At 38.6% G+C, this 27,373-nt stretch overlaps 1 protein-coding gene across 1 annotated transcript in view; it reads right to left on the bottom strand.

The window, feature by feature from the left end:
• LOC133597154 (zinc fingers and homeoboxes protein 2-like) overlaps positions 1 to 27,373 on the bottom strand; it is a 68,550-nt gene that overhangs the window by 26,969 nt on the left and 14,208 nt on the right. Inside the window, exon 2 of the mRNA XM_061950037.1 lies at positions 635 to 994. Coding sequence (XP_061806021.1) covers positions 635 to 718 — 84 coding nt within the window. The 5' untranslated portion in view covers positions 719 to 994. The remainder of the gene's footprint in view (positions 1 to 634; positions 995 to 27,373) is intronic.

Raw genomic sequence — 27,373 nt, 5'->3', positions numbered from 1 at the left:
AGATGCATCAATAATCGAATTTTAATCAAATCGTAGCTCGTGAATCGTAATTGAATCGTGAGGTGCCCAAAGACTTCCACCTTTAATAAACACTGGGGTCCAAACTTGTGATTTACATAACTGAAGCATTCCCTAGGTGTGCCACCCTTAGGTCATTTTCTCTATGTCAGTTATTTTTGATAATGTGATTTATGTAATTAATGTGTTGCTGTAGCTTGTTTACTTCAGATGCAGTCAGTAGTCATTTGATCAAATTCATAAGGTAATATTAGAAGTGTTCCTCAAGGTTCTATTTTAGGTCTCCTCTTTTTCATCATTTTGACTGTTCAACTGGTGGCCCGCAAGTTCAGTTAAAAAAAGTAGAGACTCACATTTTTGCAGCACATTTTTAAACACACTACAGTGCTGTCACAGAGATGATCTTTGACTAGCTTTATTGCAGAAGTTCCTGTAATTCATAATAAAATAGACCAAATTCAAATGTCTACTGTAGAGGACGCTGGTTCCTTGAATATAAATAATAAGACTAATAAAGAAGTCAAAAATTCAGCCCCCCTGTCCTTAGCTTTCTGAAAATGTGTCCGCTAAAACAATTAAGTTGAATATCCTTGTATTAGACATATGAAAAGGGTACCTCCTCCTCCTCATCGTCCAGCTCAACCATGGTCTCCAGTGGGCGGATCATACAGGGAGTGGAAGCCTTACGCCGACTAGACATGATGATGATGAATAATGAAGGCCGCCTTCACTTTTTCTTGGCCAGGTATTCAGTAACGGAGACTATGGCAGGATCACTGCCACAGAGTGAGATGAATAGCTAGAAGGATTGGCTTGTACCGGGACAGGTCAGACTTTTGGAAGAGAAGAGCTGCTCCCAGGGGCAGGATGAGTGGGTTGAGCGAGGGCAACGGAGGGTGAAGTTCCGGGCTTGTCTCGCTGACAGCGTCAGCGCCAAAGCAAGCTGACCTTGAGGAAATGCATGACAGGACACCACCTGGACAAGCAGAAAAAATATAAAATATATTAACTTGTATTTGCATTACCGAATTATAGCTTTGAATCCTCTGTTAACTTTGGTACCCACACCCATTAGAACATGTTTTTGTTGACAGCTAACAGAGACCAATACACTTGAAAGAAGTATAGCGATATTTCTATATCTGTAAATATGATATTTCAGTGAAGTTTGGTAAGGTACAAACAAAAGCATTTATCAGGGTCCACACTTTTCCTCCCTAAATTATTTACCAAGACTTACTCCAGTCACTACAGACAGAACCCACTACACTAACCATTACTAAAATTACATCTAAGCAGTATAGTTTTCTACTTGTCCTGGAAAAGTATATGGTTGGGCATTACATATTTATTTGATTCATTTCTGGCCAATTGTGTAGAATGGATTATAGAACAGTTTAGGTACTATTTGGCTGATACTACAGCAGCTATTGTTTCAGTCTAAACAGCAACATGCGACCAGTTATAAGAAAGTTAGCTCTGTCCATGAAAACCTCATTAACTGCTTAATACAACACTGGCATTGAAGCAGAAGTAGAGAACCTTCAGAAAAAGAGATTCTCAGGTGGGGTATTAAAAGAAACTAACTACTGTAACTGCAAACATTCAACAAATCCAAAGTGTGTTTATGTGTGTACAGTGTGAAATGTGTATGATTATGATGCATTCTCAAAGCATGTTCGATATAGGCACCACCTCAGATAAAAAACATAAGTGTAACTGATAAAATACTGTAGCTGCAGTACCAATACAAGGTATGCAAAATGTAAGGATGTTCCCGATTAGGGTTTTATGCTGCTGATATCAGAGGTGTGGACTCGAGTCACATGACTTGGACTCGAGTCAGACTCGAGTCATGAATTTGATGACTTTAGACTCGACTTGACAAAATGTAAAAAGACTTGCAACTCGACTTAGACTTTAACATCAATGACTTGTGACTTCACTTGGACTTGAGCCTTTTGAATTGACATGACTTGACATGACTTGCTACTTTCCCCAAAACCCAAAGATGAAAAAGTTATTCGGGAGCGCCCCGTATTTTTCATTGTGTACTTGTCTATCAGCGTTGCGTGTGTCAGCTGGTGTGGTCTCAGTACAACAGCCAATCAAATTAGATCTACTTTGTTTTCATCACACAGCATTCATCCAATCAAATTGCAGGACAACCAAGGAAGAAGACATGTCCAAACCACACGCCAGTGAACAAAAAATGATACCTAAAATAATTTTGTTTGGGTATAAAAATTACGAGGTGGTCAACACAAAACGGTTTGCAGTGTGCAACACATGCGGTTCGAAAATTACTGATGGAGAGGCAACAACTTCCAACTTCGTCCGGCATTTGAAGTTGCACAAAGAACGGTAAGTTTTGAATGTAAGATAACGTTTATTGGCTAAGTAACGTGACTTTTATTTGCTGTGTAGTTAAATCAGTGAGGCTGTAAACTCACTGCTAACGTTATAACGTTATTGCAAACACGGGAATCTGTTGCAGTTCACTACCTTATTCATACTTTTTGTTCAGTGATTTTTTTTAAGCAGGGTTACGTTAATATATCACACGTAACGTTAGACGGCGGTCAGCAGCACCGCGTATTTTAGCCACCTAAAAAAAGACAAAAATAGTCAAATAAAGGTCAGTTAAAATGTATACTATATTATGAATATGTGTACCGTTTTAGCTAGCTTTCTGACATACTGTTGGTTGTTTACCTCAGTGGTCCCCAACCACCGGGCCGCGGCCCGGTACTGGTCCGTGGATCGTTTGGTATCGGGCCGCACAAGAAATGTTTTCTTTTTTTCTTTTTTTAATTAAATCAACATAAAAAACACAAGATACACTTACAAGTAGTGCACCAACCCAAAACAACTCTCTCCCCCCTTTTGTTCTGGGCATTGAACATGAAGACTCTTCCTTCACTGTTCCGAGTGGCCATGAGAGTCTTGGCAGTGCCTGCCTCCAGTGCTCCAGTGGAGCGAGTTTTCAGCCATGGTGGCATCATACTACGCCCCCATCGTGCACAAATGACTGACAGACTCTTGGCTAATTTGGTCTTTTGCAAATGCAATGCAGCATAGGGCCCTGACATATAAAAAGTACAACTTTTTTGTTATGTTCACGTATATGTCATGTTTTTTCAATGTTAACACTTTTGTACAAATAAGTACATTTGCACTTTATTTTTCAATGTGTTTGTTCTGTAAAGGAATGAGTTAATGTTTAAAATGACTGGTTAATAGTGCTATTATAAAGTGCAATGTCAGCACAATTTTCTTTCCTGCAATTTAAAATGCACTTGTTTTAATAAATAAATACAGCGTTTGAAAAGCATACACAATCTGTGTTAATATATTAGTCTGTGGTTAAAAGGACTTGAAAGGACTCGGAACTCAAAATGCAGGACTTAGGTCTTGACTTGAGACTTTCCAGTCTTGACTTTGGACTTGACTCGGGGCTTGCCTGTCTTGACTCGGGACTTGACTCGGACTTGAGGGCAAAGACTTGAGACTTACTTGTGACTTGCAAAACAATGACTTGGTCCCACCTCTGGCTGATATTATCCATGACTTAGTCCAGTTGATACCGATCACATTGACAATAAAAACAATGTCAACACAATATGTTAACTAGTTGCATATTCTCTTGTATGTACACAATTGTTTAAGCAAAACAAAGTCAATAGTAGACAATAGCTAAAACTCCTATCAATACTCATTTAAATAATTTGGTTTTTGCCCTCAAAGTCCTTCTGTGTCCAGGGAATTATTCGCGGAGTTTGTACATGTACAAAAACAACTCAAAAAATTTACTTTGTGAAAAAATTAAGTTCGATCCAGTCATTCTAGCATTGATCATATTGTAGCGGTTTCTTTTAAGGACATAATTCGCCACACCTGTTTGCTGCCACTGTTCGATTGTGCACATGACAAAGTTGTTCTTGTTTGACATTTGTGTGTGCAGTTAAAAGCGAGTAATTCGGAGCGGCCCCTTTAAGGGACCGTCAGGAGAGTTTCCCAAAGGTTGGGGTTTGTCGTTACCGCCATTTTTGAGTCATGTGATGTAAGCGGTCATTCATTCTCGTCTTTGAAGAATAAACGACGCACACGTTTTTGTGTGTCAAACGATACTTCAAGTTGTCTTGCTTTTACGCTATAAGCGCAACAATATACTGATAACTACCCTTGTTATCGGCACCACTAATTTATGGATTGACCTGCCACCCTCTTACTGGCTGTGACAATGCTGACACACCAACTGTTGCAGTTATATTATCCTCTCTCTGGACTCTAATTAATCTGCTTGTTTATTTCCTGTTAATAGCTGCTTACTTTTGCTTACATGTAGGGATGTAACGATAAAAATGAATAATGATAACAGTGGTAAAACTCACAGCAGTTAGTATTACTGTTTTAAATAAAAATTATCAGGAGAATTGTAAATATTAACTACCAGTACACTTTGATAAACTCACAAACTGACTGCCGCCAGTTCGCTATCTTAAATGCTAACATGAAAAAAGGTGACATTAACGTCTTTCCCCATTTAGAAACGACATACCCCAATCAAAACTTACATAAATGCATTATTGTCTGAGCAACTAAGCTATTAAATGTTGCACATTAAACCTATAAGCTGTACTCTCTTAGAACTGAATGATGGTTCTATACTTGGAGAAATATGAGAAGGATGTGTTTTCACGGTGCGTTCAAGGACCGCTGAACATATTAGGACATCACAACACCTGCTAGCAATATTAAATGATAATAATATATTTTATTTGTTAGGCACTTTTTATTTAAACAAATCTTAATGTGCTACCGTAATAGGGATGTCCCGATCCGATATTTGGATCGGATCGGCCGCCAATATTTGCCAAAAAATGCGTATCGGCAAGGCATGGGAAAATGCCGATCCAGATCTAGTTTAAAAAAAACTCCGGTCCGTGTTTTCCAACGCACAGATTTAAATAATACATTCCACTTTTCTGCTGCTCCCTATTTTCGTTCCGCATTTTCCAGCACACCTTCAACACATCCACAGGGCTATGGATTCTCACGCAGTTGCTTTTAGCTGCTGGCATTGCACTACAGGCTCTTCCCACTCCTTCTTCTGTCTCCTTCTCACAGACAGCAAGCGCAACTTCTTATACACGTCACACACGTATACGTCCTCTCCCAGCAGAGAGGTAGCAGCATGGCTAACGTTAGCTGTGATGCTAGCGCAGCCGCTAAGGTGCGCGCCTGCTCAAACGTCCTCTGTGCACGGCAAATCTATGCCACGCACAAAATCAAATAAAAAAATAAGCGCATAACAATTTTCGACACACGGACACAACAGAGAAAACAGTTTTCGTCATCATTGTTCAAATATTGTAACGTCTGTCGAGACGCTTATCTCCACTCGGTGCCACACGTCCACACCATCAAAATGCCGAGGCAAACATTTCCAGATCAACACCGTATGAAAAAAATAGTGATTTTTTTAGTTGTGATTTCCTTCTCTGCATGAAAGTTTAAAAGTAGCATATATTAATGCAGTATGAAGAAGAATGTTTTAATGTAGACATGCAAGCATTGAAAGAACATTTTGAAAATCAAGACTACATTTCCTGCAAATGGGTGCATTTCTACCCTATATTTTAACTTTAGATTTATTCTCATATCAAACTCTTTTGGCTGTCTTTTTGACACTTACATCAGGCGCCCCCCTCCACACCCCGGATTATAAATAATGTAAATAATTCAATGTGATTATCTTGTGTGATGACTGTATTATGATGATAGTATATATCTGATAGTATATATAGCTGTATCATGAATCAATTTAAGTGGACCCCGACTTAAACAAGTTGAAAAACTTATTCGGGTGTTACCATTTAGTGGTCAATTGTACGGAATATGTACTTCACTGTGCAACCTACTAATAAAAGTCTCAATAAATCAATCAAAACACATAGAATCATCATACTGCTGTGATTATATGCATCAAGTGTTCATTCAAGGCTAAGGCAAAATATCGAGATATACAGGTAAAAGCCAGTAAATTAGAATATTTTGAAAAACTTGATTTATTTCAGTAATTGCATTCAAAAGGTGTAACTTGTACATTATATTTATTCATTGCACACAGACTGATGCATTCAAATGTTTATTTCATTTAATTTTGATGATTTGAAGTGGCAACAAATGAAAATCCAAAATTCCGTGTGTCACAAAATTAGAATATTACTTAAGGCTAATACAAAAAAGGGATTTTTAGAAATGTTGGCCAACTGAAAAGTATGAAAATGAAAAATATGAGCATGTACAATACTCAATACTTGGTTGGAGCTCCTTTTGCCTCAATTACTGCGTTAATGCGGCGTGGCATGGAGTCGATGAGTTTCTGGCACTGCTCAGGTGTTATGAGAGCCCAGGTTGCTCTGATAGTGGCCTTCAACTCTTCTGCGTTTTTGGGTCTGGCATTCTGCATCTTCCTTTTCACAATACCCCACAGATTTTCTATGGGGCTAAGGTCAGGGGAGTTGGCGGGCCAATTTAGAACAGAAATACCATGGTCCGTAAACCAGGCACGGGTAGATTTTGCGCTGTGTGCAGGCGCCAAGTCCTGTTGGAACTTGAAATCTCCATCTCCATAGAGCAGGTCAGCAGCAGGAAGCATGAAGTGCTCTAAAACTTGCTGGTAGACGGCTGCGTTGACCCTGGATCTCAGGAAACAGAGTGGACCGACACCAGCAGATGACATGGCACCCCAAACCATCACCAAACCATGCAAATTTTGCATTTCCTTTGGAAATCGAGGTCCCAGAGTCTGGAGGAAGACAGGAGAGGCACAGGATCCACGTTGCCTGAAGTCTAGTGTAAAGTTTCCACCATCAGTGATGGTTTGGGGTGCCATGTCATCTGCTGGTGTCGGTCCACTCTGTTTCCTGAGATCCAGGGTCAACGCAGTCGTCTACCAGCAAGTTTTAGAGCACTTCATGCTTCCTGCTGCTGACCTGCTCTATGGAGATGGAGATTTCAAGTTCCAACAGGACTTGGCGCCTGCACACAGCGCAAAATCTACCCGTGCCTGGTTTACGGACCATGGTATTTCTGTTCTAAATTGGCCCGCCAACTCCCCTGACCTTAGCCCCATAGAAAATCTGTGGGGTATTGTGAAAAGGAAGATGCAGAATGCCAGACCCAAAAACGCAGAAGAGTTGAAGGCCACTATCAGAGCAACCTGGGCTCTCATAACTCCTGAGCAGTGCCAGAAACTCATCGACTCCATGCCACGCCGCATTAACGCAGTAATTGAGGCAAAAGGAGCTCCAACCAAGTATTGAGTATTGTACATGCTCATATTTTTCATTTTCATACTTTTCAGTTGGCCAACATTTCTAAAAATCCCTTTTTTGTATTAGCCTTAAGTAATATTCTAATTTTGTGACACACGGAATTTTGGATTTTCATTTGTTGCCACTTCAAATCATCAAAATTAAATGAAATAAACATTTGAATGCATCAGTCTGTGTGCAATGAATAAATATAATGTACAAGTTACACCTTTTGAATGCAATTACTGAAATAAATCAAGTTTTTCAAAATATTCTAATTTACTGGCTTTTACCTGTATATCGTGTATCGCAATATGGCCTTAAAATATCGCAATATTAAAAAAGGCCATATTGCCCATCCCTAGTTTCAATGATGCCATTTCCGTTTGTCATGTATAATTTTGTCTATTTTGTGTTTATCCTTGAATAAACAGGTCAGTTTCTTGTTACCAACCATTGTGTATTATTCAAACTCCCCTAATTCAGCTGGCTAGTTGTTATCAAGAGTACTAAAACCCTTTTCAACATGATTCTGACAACTAAGTAGGCTAAATAACTTTAAACTTTAATACATGCTCGGATAGGCCAGTATCGGTCAGTATCGGTATCGGTCAGTATCGGTATCGGATCGGAAGTGCAAAAACAATATCGGTATCGGATCGGAACTGCAAAAACCTGGATCGGGACATCCCTATACAGTACAAATCAATATTCAAAACAATAAAAGCTTAGCCATTAAAACAGATAAAATACTAAAACAGCTTTTTTAGTAAAAAAAAAAAAACCCCAACTAAGTCAAACCATTACAGTGGGTGTATAAGTACTTTTAGAGCATATCTCAACAGTACCGCTATAATCTATGATCATTTTGTCAATACCCGTGATATGTAGTTTTCATATCGTTACGTCGCTACTTGAAATGTGGTTACATCCACACTTTTTAAAGTTTACTAAGCACCTATTTCTTGTGTTGTTTCACGCTAGTTTAACGGCAAGCTTAGTGATTAGCATGCCTTGCTCACTTGGTGTGTGACACGTTTAGCCTCATCTTCAATTGATAATGTACATAAAGGGGAACTGCACTTTTTTAGGGAATTTTGCCTATTTTTCACAATCATGAGAGACATAGTGATGGATGTTTTTTTTGTTTTTTTTTGCATTCTAAATATTAAATAAATGCAATCAAAAGTTCGCTTACAACGGAGGCTATTGGAGCCGGGCAATTCCACCTATAAAGCCCTTCAAAAAAAGACTTCCATTACGGTTTTATATACATGATGTAAGTATGTATCCAATGTAGTAACGGGTACATTTATAAAAACATTTAATATTGAGGTATATTGATAATTTTAAGCATACGCGGCACATTCATTTAAAAACCATCACGTTTGCTTTTTTTTTTTCTTCATTACTGATTGTTACTCACTGCAGATCACTTACTGTGCAAGGTCTGTTGTCATTAGGATGCCGACTGATCGGATGTTCATATATTCCCATTTAGATAAAAAATTACTCAATCCTCACAAAGCCATTTTCGGGTCCTAAATGGCTGTCAGAGTGTACTACTTTGTCGGAATACCTCCTCAGACTTCTTCTGTCCAGGTGAGATGCATGATTTATAATTTACAATAAACTTACAGAGAGCAAGGAAGCGAGAAAGCAGCAGACCACTCGATGTCAACATTTGCACCCCGTGTAGTAATCACAGCGTCGCTATAAATAGTTTGTCTGCATTAGCGCTAATAACAATATCACTAATACATGATTAATATTAAAATGTAAAAGGAGTATTGTTGGCGCTTTTTAAATGGTTATTCATTGGATTTTGTGGACGAAATAGAGAACCTCACAATGGCTCCACTGTAAGCAGACTTTTATTAACGTTTATTTACAAGTTAGCATGCTTTTTTTTTTTTTTATAAATCCATCCGTCATAATGATTGTGAAAGATAGGCAACATTCCAAAAAAAGATATACTAATTAAATGCAGTATATTTGCAGCAACAGAGGTGATGATTGTTAACTTAGGGGATCAGCTCCACACTGTATGGACATATATACACTATTACTGCTAACCAAAAATCAATACAATGTCAGCCAGAGAGGATTGACTCTATAATCAGCATTGAAAGACATTATTTGGCACAGCTCATCACATACTTGACAAAAATTGGCCAATACTGATCAGTGGCTGATCGATCAGCACACACCTAACAAAGTGGGGAAAACCAAGTTGGTAGGAGAATTATTGATAATGTTGCAGGCGGAGAAAGAACAAGAGGCAAACACATTTGAAGAAGATAGCGTAAATGTAGAGAACACACATACAGTATGTGTTTGGTTATTAAACACCTTACTAAAGGGAAAGATTGAGACAGTCTGACTTGAAAACTTCAACTAATATTCCACCCTCTACGCTGATGCCTCAATCACATTTTCCTGAAAAACAAATCAAAAAGGACTTGATGTCATCAGTGCTACTCTCAAAAAAGCTGCACATAAGACAAGAATGTTCCATTAAAATCTAAACATCCTCTTTATAACAATATTTGGGTGTCTCCCTGTGCAGAAACGAGAATAATTAGTAATCACACTTCATGATATGACTTCTGCGACAAATTGCATCAAAGTTCTTCCTCAAACTCATTACCACAATGTCGCTATAGCAACTGAGCACGCAGAGCTGTAGTCGAGAAGCTGCTACATACAGAGTATGGCTACAATGGCGGCTCGACTTTTAGAGGGCAAGACAAGTTAGGAGGACACCACATAAAATAGCAGACACAATGCTTGCCTTGAAAGCTTAAAAAATATGTCCTGCCAAGATTCAGAGTGATGGGATGCTGGTCATATTTTTTCCACAATGTGACTCCCTACTGACAGGGAAGGTTAAAGAAAAGTCACAACGCAAAATAGAACAAGCCCAATTTACAGAAAGCCAAGGACACCAAGGCGAGTTGAAGAATGACACTTGTGGCAAGAAACATTTTGAGGAAGTGCAATTGCTGGACCACTATGGCATCAAAAATAAGAAGGTACAACTTCACATTTTGTATCACTCTGGTCCCCTGTGTCCGCTAATTTGCACAATTAGCAATGAGACGCAAAATGTGGTCCAAAGAAAGTAAATATGTTAATTTGCAGCTGCAAATGAACATGCATGTCCGATAACGTAGGACTGGGTGAAATGGCTGAAAACTGTGTCACGATATAAGATTTCTATATTGGTCGATAGATGTGATATATTTTTTTATGACCTATGGAAAATGTGGACAAGGAGTAGGGCTGGGCGATATGGCAAAAAAAAAAGATCACAATTAATTTCGAATAATATTAATTTTTTTTTTTTTTTTAATTAAAGGCGGATTGTCCCATGCAAGATTATAGCGAGTACTGTTGCATCCCTACTGTTTACTACTGCAGTATCTAAGAGACATTTCTGCCATGTTTGATCGAGGTAATATAAGCTAACAGCTGACGAAGTCCAACCTTACAGAAATCCCACGCTATGGTCCGTACCACGGTTTTGCTTCTCTTTTGATACGTTTTGTGGGGTAAAGAGAACAAGTTTTCTTCGTCTCAAAGTTATTTTGTTTTTTTGTTTGTTATCACAAACATTCTGCAGTAAAAGTGTCAGTGCTCTACTGAATACTAAAATACTTTATTTTCAAGTTAACCTTTACTTAACACTTTTAAATGGTAAATTATTATTTGTATTATTTGATTACTTGTACCGGTATACATCAGTGCTCCTCACCAGTGCTTTTTTAAAACCCAACTACAGTAGCTTATATTTAATATACAGTACGTACATTAAGGTGCAGTTTAAATTTGAGGTACTGCAAAATAATGTGTAGAAACTCATAAAACAACTTTAATGATTATTTCAGGAACAAAATGTTTTTTTTATCTACAAACTCAAAAAATTATTTGAAAAAAAAGTGCCTGCAGAGTTATTTTAGTACATTTTATACCAGAGGAGTTGAATATTTGCAGACACAAACAAAACGTCTAATTAGAAAATATTTTGATTAAAAAATGCCTTTTTCTGATTAAATTAGTAAATGTGTTTATTCTCCCAGTTGTGAGAAATACGGTATAGTTCAGTCACAAGTGCCTGTGAGTCCGCATGCAGGGCTGCGCACCACAACGTGAACTCAAGCAGTCAGTATGTGTCCATGCACTAAATTAAGTCAATTTCTCAAATAGTTTGGCTCTAAATAAGCATCCTACAACCCACGGAAACACCTAATCAGATCATGTTCAGTTTTCGTAAAATCGGACTAACACACCTGGATTATGCGAACGAAAACCAGAGAGGACCCTTCGTATCGCGCACGCGCCAGTCTCAAAGCGCGGGATACAACTCGGAAGCAGATATCATTCAATAAAAACGTAGCAATGAGTTAAGTTAATGAAGAGACTGTTTATTTGCTTCACAAAGTAAAATAACATAGCATTTAAAAGTTTATCGATTGGAGAAAAAAGAAACAGCTTTACTAAAGAAGGTAGCGTAGGAAATGTAGAATACCGGCTTAATTTGTACTCCCGAACAAAATACGACTGAATGAGATGAAAGAGAACGAAGCAGGTATATTAAAGGCAAATATTAACGCGTACATAAGCCTCTCAGGATTATCAATGAACTCGGAGACATTAGAAAGTTTTGTTTCGATTATTCTCCTTACGCAAAACCTGCCGCCGGTCTTTTTTTGTTTCAGACCTTCATGCGCTCCGATACATTTTTGGTAGTAGCGTCATGTTTGTAGCGCAATCTAAGATTCTTTCTTGATGCGGTCTGCTATTTAACATCAGCATAGCCATTAGAGACGTAGTATTTCTAATCTGCGTCACTATTACCTATTACAGCGGACATCACAACAGAGATTGGCTGTTAACTTTTTAGGAGCCACAGACACCTAATGTGATGTCATAGGTCAACCAGAAATAAATACTTTGATGAGCGCTAATACGAAATAAGCGCCCCCAGTGCACGGGAGGCACACATGGTATATCTAATAGTCACATTAAAGAGAGTGCATGGACACTTGGACTTCACACGTAAGTGTGAAATTACAAAAAAACTAACTATTTGATGAATCAGATTAATTTAGTGCATGGAAATGTAGTCGCACTCTGTTTTCTACACAGTAGCCATGTTGGTTTGGTGGCCCAACCATTTCGTTTACTTCCATTCAAAAGTCATGTGACCAAATACAACCTATTGGGAAGCAAAGCATTAAGAGGTTTTCTTCCGGGCTCAACCAGGTCAGCCCACATAATAACTAATTGGTCTATATATTTGTTTGTTAGTTTTTGTGTGGGTGGGTAAAGAGTGACCAAATCAACATAGTGAGGTTCTGTATCAGTATTTGTATCTTACTAGCAATTAAAAATTAACTGCATTGTTCAGACAAAACAGTGGAGACTGAGGCTCTGAGCTGAACATCTTCACATTCAAATGCCTGTAGCGGTGGTGGTTGCAGGAAAGAGGCTGAGTCAAGCTGGAGCTGGGCCACTGATGTGCTGTGAGCCCACACAACACGAATAATTCAATTTATTTCACATCCATATTAGTAAGCCGGGAAAAACAAAGGCTACACAAATTAATAGTCAGTGTTGAAGTACGGAATCACATGATAATGTCAGACATTCCGTGAACATTTAAAAAAATGTCCACACAATGCCGTTGTAACCAACTCAGAAAAACATTTCTAAAATTTCAAGTTCAAGTCCTTGAAAGAACAAGTTGTCTCAAACAATGAAATAGCCTGAAAACACAAACTGGCATCATGAGCCTCTTCCCCTTGTCTATCATTTTTAGAAGCCAAGAGTGGAGTTGATTCACTGCCTGAAATGGTTCCATATCAGCAATAAACAAAACATTAGAAAAAAAATAGGGTTATTTTCCACTATTTTGCATGATCTGCATAGATAATCTATAATTTTACAAATTGTAATGTTACTAAACCCTTGTAGAACTCATTGTTCAAAATAGGTCAACTCTCAACGCCTTTTAAATGATTTTCTATATTCTAAAAATGTTGTTCCGGTCCTCCCATTGCATTTATTTCTATTATAAAAGTAAACTGTAAACTTTTTGCTGAGTCAGAGTGAAGCAACCAGTCGCCCACTGGCTCTTCCGTGTGTCTAACCTTAGTCCTCCAGTTAGCTTCTGTGTGCAGAGGCAGCTCTGTGTTGGAGCCCCAACTCCCTACTGTCTGGGTGTTCATTAAACTTGTATGAATACTTAGCCTGGCAGTCACTTGCAATCTGTCTCTTTGCGTATTGCGCGGCTCTTTTGTCGGATTGGTGCATTATACTGGTGAAGCCGTTGTTCGGAAGAAGTCAGCTGGTGACAGCAAATGCTCCGGTGAGCTTTTGCAGTAATCACTTTGAGTGCAGACAGATTATATTGAGGAGAATAGAGTACAAGGAAATCAGTAAGACCATCTCTACAGTACGAAGTCAGATGATAATATACTACAGAAAACTACTGTACTGAAGTTGCAAGTAGAACTGCTACAGGAGCAGCAAGAATAGTAGGGCTTGCTATGGATGAGTCACCACAGCACATCCCACTCAGTAAAGAGAGTACAGGAAGGTAGCATTTTTCTTTCCTCAACCTCAGCAGGCGGTGGAAATTGGCCGAATTGTGGCCATAGTCCTATTGACAAACCAGCATCCTCTGCAGAGGACATTTGTTATTGGTGTATTTCTGCCGTAATGTACAACACAAATGTCCACTGCAAATGAAGCTGCCTCTTAGAAGGGATACAACAGCTATTGGGCATACGTTTTGTATATTGAAATCCTAAAAAATGATCTGATTAAAGCAGAAACAAAATATCTTTAATAGGACATTTGAAAAAACTGACGAGCTGCTAAAAAAAAGAAGATCTCAGCCGTTAACTCCATTGCTGTCGGGTTTGTTGTGTTAAGGTGGGACTATAGGGTTATACAGTACACGGCTACTAATAAAGTACCGCATGAATTAAGAAAGGTAATACGGCCTTTGGAAAACATGCAACGTTTTTTTTCATCCACCTGTGCTGCGGCGCGGCGGTGACGTTGTTAGCCGAAGCATGGCGCATTCGTGTGTCAAAACGTACACACTGAGCGCATACAATCATAATAATCGTCCAAAGGAATAGTGACAAAATAACAGCAAGTCTACTGGTTAATAAAAAGGTTGCATGAAAGTAGGGCTGGGCGATATGGCCTTTTTTAAATATCTCAGTATTTTTAGGCCATATCGCGATACACGATATATATCTCGATATTTTGCCTTAGCCTTGAATGAACACTTGATGCATATAATCACAGCAGTATGATGATTCTATGTGTCTACATTAAAACATTCTTCTTCATACTGCATTAGTATATGCTCATTTTAAACTTTCATGCAGAGAGGGAAATCACAACCAAGTCAATTGACCAACACTGTATTTATTAAACAGTTATTAAGCAGTGGCACAGACATTCATGTAATTTCCAAAACAGAAAGTGCCAAATTGTCAGTCATTTTAAAACAAGCTATTAGTGCACTTTTGTGCATGATGTCTCTAAGATGACAAATCAAAACAACACTAAATTAAAGTGCTCTTTTTGTACAGAACGCCACTACAATAGTTTAAAACAAATAAAGTGCACTTTTGTACATGATGTCACACAAGATATTTCAATAAGTGTCAAGTAAAAATTAGCTGCTTAATAGGAAATCAAATTGTGTACGTCCTTTACTATGTGGTAGGTTCCTGCGGACGTTATCTCCTTCTGTTGTTGACTATTTTTTCATACGGTGTTGATCTGGAAATGTTTGCCTCGCCATTTTGATGGTGTGGGCGTGTGGCACCGAACGGAGATGTTGACATGCGGAGTAAGCACTCTACATTCTCTAGCAGGTGACTTTTCAAATGATGCTACATATTAGCAGTAATGCTAATATGTAGCAATGCTTTTTCCCCACACTTGACAAATTACAGTTGTCTGTTCGACATATTCCCACTTGAAGCCAAACCACCGCCAGACGATGGACCCCGTGCTGTTTTTCTTGGGAATTAATTCTTCCTTCATTTGTTAGCAGATTTGCACCTTCTTTCTCTCGTATTACCACTCGCACCAAAGCTAACTTTAGCCATGCTGCTACCTCTCTGCTGCGCGAGGGCGTATACGTATGTGACGTATGACGTGACAGTATGTGATGTATGTAAGAAGGTGCGCTCGCTGTCTGTGAGAAGGACAGACAAGAAAGAGTGGGAAGAGCCTGTAGTGTAATGTCCGCAGTTAAAAGCAACTGCGTGAGAACGTATACTCGAATATCACAATATAGTCATTTTCTATATCGCACAGAGACAAACGATATATCGCGTCTATCGATATATCGCCCAGCCCTACGTGAAAGGCAACATGAAGGTATTTGGGCTTCGGAACTGTCAATAAAGATGACGCTTTAACACGGAAGTGCCACGCTGCAAGCGCTGCTGTAAAACATGCCTCGCCAAATGTGTCAATACAGAATTACCACTGTTGCTTCAAATTTAGGTAAACATTTAAATAAAAAAACATTCAGACCTGCACAAGGAGTTTAAAGCGTGGCAGATAATATGGTTAACAGCCTCCTCCATGCACATATGCAGTAGATGTTGGCTTGTTGAAAATGATTTGAGCAGTCCAAACCGCCCATGTTGTATAAAATAATGCAAGTGAATTGACTGAATTTCGTAACAAATTTGTTTTTAATCTTTAAAAATGTGTGTTTTACCTGATATTTGTCTCGTCTGTGTACTTTTAGCCTTGTTTTCAGTGTTTACCAGTTATTGTATTCGTCTTAAAGCACAGGTCAAAATTGGCAACCATAAATCATGAAGCATTTAATAAAACGTTAATAAAGCTTTCTATTATATTGTAACCTAATTCTAGATTATTGCAGACTTTATCTAATATGTAAAATAATTGTAAACTGTCGTTTGAGTGCAATAGGAAAAGCCCATGTGTTTAATGTGGCTTTTTATTTTATTTTCAATGTTTTAAAGTTATTCTTTGGGTGCAATAAGAAACATGTTTTATCATAAGTTTTATCATACATGTGTTGTTAAAATGAGGCCAATAATGACAATTATTGTGGTCCACTTTATTTTAGAAAAGTATCAAAAAGTATTGAAACACATAACGATATACATTTTGGTACCACAATATTGGTGTCGATGCAACTTAAGTGTGACGTATGTGCAAACGTAACTATGTGGTCGCTTACGTGCCTGAACGTAAACTATGCAGTGACGCATTAAGTGGTGTCCCAATTCCTAGGGAAGATTACATAGCTCTACCCCTTTTTAATTCATTTCGAGTAGTGGGTGAGGGCTAGTGGTAGTGAGTGAGGGCTAGTGGTAGTGAGTGAGGGGGTGAATTGGGATTGGGCCTTAAGCTTCTTTTTTAAAATATTGTACATTATGAGTAGCTTAAATCTATTGTCGACAAATACAAGCTTTGAGACGTCCCATAGGCCGTATTGTAAACGCCCGCAGGCTGTAGTTTGGGGACCGCTGGTTCAGATAAAAAAATCGGAACATCTCTGTATTAAGGTGTTGATATAGTGTAGATGCCTTGTTACGTAAATGGCAAGTGTTTGAATACTGCAGGTCATCCGATGTTTATGTAATTTTATGGCCTTTTATAATTGTGATAGAGACGAGAATGCAGGCTATGCAGACTAGCCTTAATGGTAACTGCAGTGTCTTTACGCTTGAAGGACAAGAGATAACCACTCTACTTTCAGCAAGAGTAGACATTAGGTTAAAGCCTTTTGTGTTTCAGAAGGACATTAATGATGTGAAATGAAGAGACAGTAAGACTGATCGGGTGCAATGAGGCGGGCAAGAGGAGGGGATAGATAACAGGCTGAGCAAGATGCAGAATTAGACCGAGGTTTTGTGCTATGGACTGAGGAAAAGATTGCATTGGCACAATCTGCCGAGTGCACAAAGTTTTCACAAAAGTGGACACTGCTGCAGAACATACTCTTGAGGCCAGACAGTACATTACATAAAACCTGAAGCTCCAACGTCACACAAACAATGACCCCGATGATCTACTAACACACTTTGAAGCTTTGGCAAACATTTTTAAATATATTTCTGCAGACAAGAGGTGTGTACAAACTGCAGTTTATGTAGGTTTTCCCCTTCAGGACTCCTTGCTGTACAAGTTGGCTATTGCAGCTAGAAGCTTGATAAGTGCCACCGTTTATATGACGTCTTCCAGCAGGAGTGTCTGAGGTAGCGTTGTGGACCGCCGCAGAATTAATTCAAACCTTATCACGTGGCTCCTCTAGGGCGAAGCTAAGTGCTGCACTGAGCTCTCAAGTGCCGTGCTATGTTCTGCACAGCAACAGAGCGGGGCTTACTTTCACTTGGACTAATCTTCTAAATGAATCACAACAACTCTGTTATTTTATGTTGAGTTGGGAGAATTGTTTGTATTAAAATGTGAACCCATTTTTTGCATTAACAACAAAAATAAAAGCAGAAGGCTTAAAAGACAATGGGTACCCTGGGATAGGTACTTGGGGTGCTGAACAAAGCTGAAACTCACCCCTGTGATGGTGAAAAGTCAGGTGCTGCATCTAGCAGTTCATGCATTGTGCTTAGGCTAACAATGCTCACCGTGATAATGTTCAGTTTAAAATTGTAATTATCAGCACAGAGACAGAGAGATAGGTGATTTGCATTACCACATGGACCTCAGCGTTCATTTGACAAATTGTGGAAGACAAGAATGAGTGACCTAATTTAGTCTATATTTAATGTAGGAGACTATGACCTACATATATGATGATAGAAAGCTGCCACGTTAGAAAATAACACATTCAGTCAATAATCAAATGTTTTGCTTTATCAGCTTTATGGCGCTTGAAGTACATAGAATACGTAACATTGCAAGACCTGTCTCGAAACAAATCACATTAATAGAATTCCCCCCAGACTAACATGTGATTGTATTCATTGTGAGCAGTTAATGTCAACAGACCAGTAATATTGAAATCAAACTCAGTTATAATTTTCACATGCCTCTTGTGTTAGAATGTCTGATAAAATAATAAATGACAGCGATGTTTGAATAACAGTGTTATTAACTTTTCTTTGGTAGGACCGGGAACCTTTCTCTGGTAAGAAAGGGAAACCAAATTGAAGCGACCACCTGATAACAAAACAGAGTAACAGAAGCTACAGTTTGCAAATAATTCACTCAGATCTAATAATACATCACTTAGCTACACACAGACAATATGTTATTATGTTGCTGTTTTTTTTAAAGTAAAATGACTGCCTGGTAACTAAAGACATTTGTTAAGAATTCCGTTTGGGAAAGTAACCAGTAATTATAATTATTTACTTTTCAAAAACCCTGTTTACTAGACAGGCTTGGCTGACGTATGCTATTATTTTTTAACTGCGTCACCCTAACCCCTGCATATTTTTCATTTAGCACTATCTCAAAAATAACACACTTGCAGCGAACACGTAACTCCAGTTTCACGGAGTTACAATTTTCGATGTTTATTGAACAACAGCTAATCCAACAAAGATAATCCGAAGCCGAACTCTGTTTAATGCAACAGTACACTCCCTTCTAGATAGTGGTCCCAATCAAAAATGGGCAGCATTGGCACTATTGACCTTCTGATAATGAACAATGGAAATAGTTGTATTCAGTGACATGATTTATTCTGCCCAGTATACTTCCAGTGAACAAAGTTGTGGTCCACCAAACCGTGCAGCAAACAGGGTGTGAACTATCCAAATTTGCAAGGGGTCTAGATATTACTGCTAAAAGCAGACAAGCAGAAAATAAACGTGTGCAGTGGCTTAAATCCATATGCATTGTCAAAAAAAGATTTGTCGTGTGATCTCAATGATTATCAGTGGGTCGAGTTCCCAGACATCTCCAAATATCTGGTGCTCCAGACGTCATTCTACACAAAACAAATGAAAGCTTGGAAATGCATGGAGTCCTACAACTTCTTTGGGTGTGGCTGGGTCAAGAAAATTGGCATCAAGGCTTTCCCGGTTAATCCTGCATCTTGTTTGCTCGGGGCGATTGCTGGGCGATTATATGATTGTGATCGTTGATCGCGATTCATTTGAGTTCGATCACGGTGATCAGCTGGTAGCATATTTACTCGATCAAACAAGGCGGATATGTCTGTTAGAAGTTACCGCAGTAGTAAACAGTAGGAAAGTAACGATGCTTGGTATTAGCCTGCACGAAACAATCCACCTTTATTGACCGTGATCCTGTGTGTGTCTGTCAATGTGTGTGTGTGTGTGTGCTTGTGTACGTTTGCATGTGTATGTGTCGGTGTGTGTGCCCGACCTCCCGTTCCACCGTCGCGAAGGTGAGGCTCATCCCAACGTAATTAATGTTCAATCAGCTTTGTGTCCTTCCCCTTACACAGCTGGAAGTGCAGCACAGAAGAATAAAATAAATAAATATGACTAACACTAGTAGAGAAGTTGAAACAACATTTAAAAGGAGCAGCGACTTTACTTTCACTATCTGCTGCAGCGCACGAGTCATCCTACCCTGAATGGATACTTGCAGTCACTCAGAACGTCTATGTGACGGTATTGGTCCCGACTGGGAGAATCAACACCCACTAATTTAATCAGAAAAGGAATTTTTATATCTAAATATTTTTTCATCAGACATTTTTTTATGTCAGCAAAGATTCAACTCTGATAAAACATGTTTAAAAAAACAACCCTCTGCAAACAGATCATTGGTGTTCTGTTTGTTTGTTTGTGGATAAAAAAAACTTTTGTTACTGATATAATCAATAAACTTGTTTTATGTGGTGGTACACATTATTTTAGAGTACCATATTTTCTGTACCATAGGGCGCACCAGATTATAAAGCGCACTGCCGATGAGCGGGTCTATTCAGGTTTTTTAATACAAAAGGCAGACCGGATTATAAGGCACATAAAAGGCGTCATATAATGATTTTTTTCTAAATTTAAAACATTTCCTTGTGGTGTACATACTGTAACATGTTTAAAATGTTGCATAGATTATGTTTTACAGACCATCTTCAAGTCGCTTTCTGACAGTCGCTTCAGGATGCGCCGTTTTGTGGGCGGTCTTATTTACGAGGCTCACCTTTGACAGCGTCTTCTCCCCGTCTTTTTTGTTGTAGCATGCAAGGACGGGGGTTGAAGAAGTGTCAAAAGATGGAGCTAACTGTTTTAAAGAAATTCAGACTTTACTTCAATTAACAACGGAGCAGCATCTTCTCATCCGTGGCTCACTAGTGCAACAACGCCGGAAATGTGTCCCGTGAAACTCTCAAATAACTAGAGTTCCTTGGGTGAATTATGGAAACCCACTACACTGGTAGTTTTTAGCGCTTCCATAGTGCACCAGAACTTTACGCTACTTTATATTAGAAATGGCACCAGCAGAGGGTGAATGCCTCATAACAAGAAGATAGTGAAAAAGAAGAAGCTTATTACAGTGCAAATTTGTTCAATTGTGCAAATTTTCAGAACTTATGCAGAAGGTAAGAAAAATTGGTTTTGCATATAATTGTGAAACAAAACGCCAGATAATATGTTATCAGTAGGTTATCAAGTGCCTACTCAGTGGCCTAGTGGTTAGAGTGTCCGCCCTGAGATCGGTAGGTTGTGAGTTCAAACCCCGGCCGAGTCATACCAAAGACTATAAAAATGGGACCCATTACCTCCCTGCTTGGCACTCAGCATGAAGGGTTGGAATTGGGGGTTAAATCACCAAAAATGATTCCCAGGCGTGGCCACTGCTGCTGCCCACTGCTCCCCACACCTCCCAGGGGGTGAACAAGGGATGGATCAAATACAGAGGACAAGTTTCACCACACCTAGTGTGTGTGACAATCATTGGTACTTTAACTTAACTTAACTACGGATCAGTTTCCACGGCGGACGTGCTAGCTGTTCCAAGTCAGGAATCGGGTGGACCTCTCCTTTGTGCATCGATTGGACTTCATATGGGCTGGACCCTTCATTGCACCGGTCACCCAGAGGGTGCGGGGGCTCCCCACATCTGCGGTCCCTTCCAAGGTTTCTCATTGTTCCCATTGGGTTGAGTTTTTTCTTGTCCGGATGTTGGATCAGAGCAGAGGATGTCGTCGTGGTTTGTGCAGCAATTTGAGGCATTTGTGATTAAGGGCTGTATAAATAAACTTTGATTGATTAAAGCTTGTGGCATTTTTCCTTGCTGGCCCACCATTTCGAGCCTCGCATATTTAATGAGCCGTACGTGACGTCAGGTTAATACAACCTAGGTAAATTTCTTATCGCCGTGTTAGTTTGCCAGGTAGTTAGTGGAAAGGATTTCCACTAATTTCACTTTGTGAATAGGCGGCGCAAGAACACATACAATTTTTGTAAAAATACAAATGAAAAGTAGATGAAGGAACTTATTTTTTCCTTTTACCATTTGATTCATAATTGAAACATTCCTCCGAATAAAGTGTTACAGTAATTTTAAGTCGTTTTCTGTGTAAACTTTGGTACTCTTTTTGTTAATCTGTTATTTTGTTAGACTTGTTGGTCAATGAGCTTGACCTACAATTCTGTTGTGCCTTAATTATAATATTAAATGTTGCAGCAGAACAAAGTAAACTGGCTCTTGGTAGGATAGAGATCTTTAACATGTTGCTTTCACATTCCTTTTCTTTTTTAAACATGAAACTATTGCGACCATAGAATGAATAATCAATGGTTAAACAATGTGTCCCCATATAGCTCTTGTACTTACTGGGGACCTAAAATTATTTTCCTCTTATCTGACTTATAAATGTTACAATGTTGGATATTCTTAAACTACAACAACTTAAATAATGCCAAAGCATTAAATCATAAGGTTAATGCATTTACGCATGAGCTTTTACGCAGTTTTGGATCTCTCCCAACGCTGTTTCACCGTCTTTTATTTAACAGTGGGCAATTTGTAACATCCCAGACTGACTAACGTACTTATGTGGGCATCCTTGTATATGCTGTTGCTGTTCCTCCTCTCCCTCTGCAGGCTCAAGCTTCCAGTGTCAATCCTTCTCTCACCACCTCCCGCCTGCTCTGATATCTATAAAATTAATACTTCTGTGTCTGTTTGTCATTTTACAATTGACTATATTGTCAACACTGGCCAGTACAAAGATGGATTAGCCGATAAACTAAGACGAAAAAGGATTTAAGGAAACACAAGAGAAGATAACATTATTTTCACCTAATCCTAGCATGCCACGTGATGTGCACAATAGCACCAACATGCCACAAGCAGTGAGGTAAATGCTGCTAAATGCAGCCTTTTTTGATGCATTGTATGCCACAAAAGGTGAACCTAATAAGTAGAGCTGTGAATCTTTGTGTGTCCCACGATTCGATTCAATATCGATTCTTGGGGTCACGATTCGATTCAAAATCGATTTTTTTTCAATTCAACACGATTCTCGATTCAAAAACAATTTTTTCCCGATTCAAAACGATTCTCTATTCATTCAATACATAGGATTTCAGCAGGATCTACCCCAGTCTGCTGACATGCAAGCAGAGTAGTAGATTTTTGTAAAAAGCTTTTATAATTGTAAAGAACAATGTTTTATCAACTAATTGCAATAATGTAAATTTGTTTTAACTATTAAATGAACCAAAAATATGAGTTATTATATCTTTGTGAAAATATTGGACACAGTGTGTTGTCAAGCTTATGAGATGCGATGCAAGTGTAAGCCACTGTGACACTAATGTTAATTTTTTTGTCTAATGATAATGTCAATGAGGGATTTTTAATCACTGCTATGTTGAAATTGTAACTAATATTGATACTGTTGTTGATAATATTCAGTTTTGTTTCACTACTTTTGGTTTGTTTATTGCAGTTCTGAGTGTTGCTGGGTCGGGTTTGGTTTTGGAATTGGATTGCATTGTTATGGTATTGCTGTGTATTGTTTTGTTGGATTGATTCATTTAGAAAAAAAATAAAAAAATTTAAAAAAATAAAATATAAATAAAAATAAATCGATTTTTAAAAAATGAGAATCGATTCTGAATCAACAACGTGAGAATCGTGATTCGAATTCGAATCGATTTTTTCCCCACACCCCTACTAATTAGGGATGGGTACAAAATGTTGTACTTTTATAGGCACCGACCAAATTCCGTCAATTTACGTACAATCAAACAGTCCCAAACTTCCATACATTTGTTGCACGTGAAGTCCTGTCACAGACGCAAACACTTGGCCGGCAAAGAATCACTCAAAAAAGACTCGGGCATATTCAGCCCAAATGCCTCTAGGTAATGTTGCAATTTTCCATGTCAACAAAGCAAGTATGCCTGATAGAAAACACTTGAACACACACAGAAGTACCAGAAAATGGTACCATTGAGTACTGCTATCGATTACCAGGTATGGAAAATTAGTACCATATCGATTCAAATTTGAAAGGCACCCAAACCCACACCTAATGTTGTGGCCGGTAAATCTATATGTTGTTTATGATGTTTATTTTTGACCGTGTCTGAACAAAAAAGCAGTCATGTTAATCTTCAAGATATATATTTAATAGTGTACATTTTGAAAAGATAAACTCAGCTACTTTGTGGAGGGGTATATTTGCATTCTAAAGAGAATGCCTCCACAAACGAACCATTAGCAGACAGAAAACAGGTTATATATATAAATGTGACGGTGGAACAAAATTTATTCACAATTTACAACAAAGCACATCAAATATGAATTGTATAGACCACAAGGAAGTAGATGTAGATTCAATTAATCATAGGTCCCCTTTAACCAAAATGATAACGTTGCAGCAAGTTGAACTCCACCGTGTAAAACTTAATGTTCAGATACAGTTCTTGGATAGTTGTGGTTCAATAAAATATATTTAAACTTCCTGCCAGGGGAGGAAAACGCTCTTTTAGATGTGGTTAATAAATACAACTCAGAAGGGGAGAGGTCATCTTCTTGAATGCAAATTAGGCCAGTGTGACAATGATGTCACCTTCATCAGATCAAAGGATCAGATGAAAGACAAAACTGCTGATGCTTCTCCACAATGACGAAGTATGTGCATTTGTGTAAGTCTCACTGTTACTATGCAGCCTGATCTCCCAACCTGTCACTGTGCCTTCCTAACATGTGAATTGTTTTAACCTCACACCACTACGCCACTGGGGATGGTGGGGGCAGGCGTGTCTTTGCTCTGCCGTGGCTGACGTGATGCAGTGCAGTGAGCCTGTCAGTGAACACTCTGCCGCTGCTTGCCTTCTCAAAAGTTGAAATCTGGGAGAATGGAACACCAAATTCACATTTAAAGACTGCAATGGCTAAAAAGAAAATATAGGCAAATTTATCCTGACAGTTCCATCATTGTTCCAATTAAATGATGTCTTTGGATATTGGTAGTAACTCCTGTTGCATTAAGGTGCAATCTCTCGTTGCAGGAGAACTATTGTTTTTTCCCCCCTTACTCCCCTCAGGTGTCCTAGCGGGAATTTGTCTACACTGCTTCCAAGAGCTTTGACAGGCAACACCCTCTCTATAATATCAGAGTTGGATATATTTTTATGCTATTATCTGAGATGCCATTGACTTAGTGCGCAGACACGTCATGTGGGTCATCGACACCTTCTATTTGCATGTAACTTCTCTGCTCTGCCCCTTAAAATGATCCCTTACCTTGCACTCCTTTTCTCTGCCTCAGAAAAAGGTGATCTAATCTATGCAGGAGCTTTAGAAATGTAACACATCCGACAAGCCGAAAACAAAAGTGACGGATTTCTGTTGGCGACGTTATCAAAGAGTTGGAAATCTGTTTTGTATGACGTCAGTGAATGTAGTACCAGTACAATGGAACAATTTGATCTGATTTGTGTTTCATTGTATACGTTACACCATATCCAATTGTATTTTCAATCTCCAAAGCAAGTGAAAATACCGTCTAAACATCACAAAATGCCACAATTTCAGATGGTCATTTTGAATATTCCACTCTTAATGTCTTTGGCAATTTTCGTGGAGTTGGGGTTGTATGAGGTCACGGGTAAACTCGTATGCACTCTGACCATATCAGTCCTACTGGAAATATGCAAAAATTGAGAATATATGTGCAGTCTATCATTCACAATCCCTGTGTAAAACAAGAGCACTTATGCATTGGAAATCAGAAATAAATACATTTGAAAAACGTCAGCAAACAATTGAGTCAATGGGGGCTCCTCTATAGGTTGTATTCAGACATGTGACTTTTGAACACAAGTGAACAAAGTGGTGGGCCATCAAACCAACATGGCTACTGTGCAGCAAACGGAGTGTGAACTATCTAAGTACGCATGGGGAATAAATCTTACAATTTAAGCAAAAAAATATTATATTATAAATATTATATTGCTAATTATGCAATATAATCTATCCCTATGCATTATCAAAATAAGATTTGTCGAGTGATATGAAGGAATATCCGTCAGTCGCGTTCCCAGACATGTCGAACTAGCTGGCGCTCCAGACATCATTCTATACAACAAAACAGATGAAAACTTGGAAAAGCATGACGGTCATCAGCTTCTTTGTGTGTGGTTGGGTCAAGGAAATTGGTATCAACTTTCAAGACTCTACCAGATAAATCATGCATCGTTTTTACATAGTTAATGAGCCAGACGTGACATCAGGAGAATATAACCTATTGCGCCAACAAAGCCCTCTCAAATAACCAATTAAAACACGCCAAACCCATTTACATATCGTGACCTGAATAATAACCAAATATTAGCGAAATTGTTATTATAAGTGCTAACGCAAACAAACTATTTTTAGCGGCACATTGATCACAAAGAGCTAACTAGCTTATGCTGCAGCATTGAGCCAGCCTGCATCGCATTTCAGCTGGTTGAGGTTAATTCTAGATTATAAACCATGCCTTTCACCTGGATAATAGGAGGATTTAGCCATGAATCGAGAAGTTGTTCATCTGTGGCATTCAATTTATAGATGGTGAGAAAGACAACACCCGAAAATGGTGTCTGCAGGCAGCAACTTTTCCGTTTAACTTTTGTGTGGATTATGATTATTGTTCATGAAAATGGGAAATAAGAACATCCTATCAGTTGGCATCCCAGTGAGAGCAGACATTGTAGAGTAAGTGATTGTTTTATTATGTTCATGTTTTTTATTTCTTGTTCAGCAAATAGTGTTTCACTAAAGCTGGGTGTGTTTAGCACACAGCTCCTAAAACTTGTAGCTCACCCTCCTCCATAAATTCAGGCTAAAAAAATAAGATTCTGGATCATAATTTTCCCTAGGTAATCATTGTTGGCTCTCCCAAAGTCTGTTTGATTAGCATTTTTGTTATTGAAAAAGGGATCTATGGTTCCTACCTCTACGTCACAGATCACGTGACTGGCTTGCTCATTATCTCTCAAAATGGCTTGGGAATCTCTATGAGATCATATCTATTTACTCGCAAACTTTGTCAGTCTTCTGGTGTTGTAAATCAGATATACAGTAAATCATGATAGCTTCAATATAGAGGTAACTTGCACTTTAAGTCTGCGGGAAAAATATCTGACATGTCCAGGGTTCCAGGGCATCAGGCCTATCCAATGTCTCTTGAGCTGCATGCTTCATAGGCAGAATATCAATAAAAGTATTGAAACATTTGATCATATTATGCACAGGAACTAAAAAGTAATAAAATATAGAATTGGGCTCTCCCCTTTTTAGTTCTTCAGGGATGGTTTGAAAATGTGTTTGCTCATTAATTGACAAGGTCAATGATATTGGAATACTGTTTTTTCCTCAAACTCAACTTTCTACTTCACCCCAAATGTGATTTAAGTGGTTGAGATAATGTTCTATTTGGGGCAGTCAAATTCTTTCACAAGAAATTTAACTCACAATATGGAATTTGAAACTGAAAATCCTGGATTATCTGGATCCGGATAAGCACTTAAGATATAGAATCTGCACTTGTAGTCTAAACTAGTCTGGTT

Source organism: Nerophis lumbriciformis, linkage group LG04, assembly GCF_033978685.3.
Source record: "Nerophis lumbriciformis linkage group LG04, RoL_Nlum_v2.1, whole genome shotgun sequence".
In the NCBI taxonomy this organism is placed as follows: Eukaryota; Metazoa; Chordata; class Actinopteri; order Syngnathiformes; family Syngnathidae; genus Nerophis; species Nerophis lumbriciformis.
The sequence above is the reverse complement of the archived record's forward strand: the minus strand, read 5'-3'. Positions and strand labels throughout refer to the sequence as shown.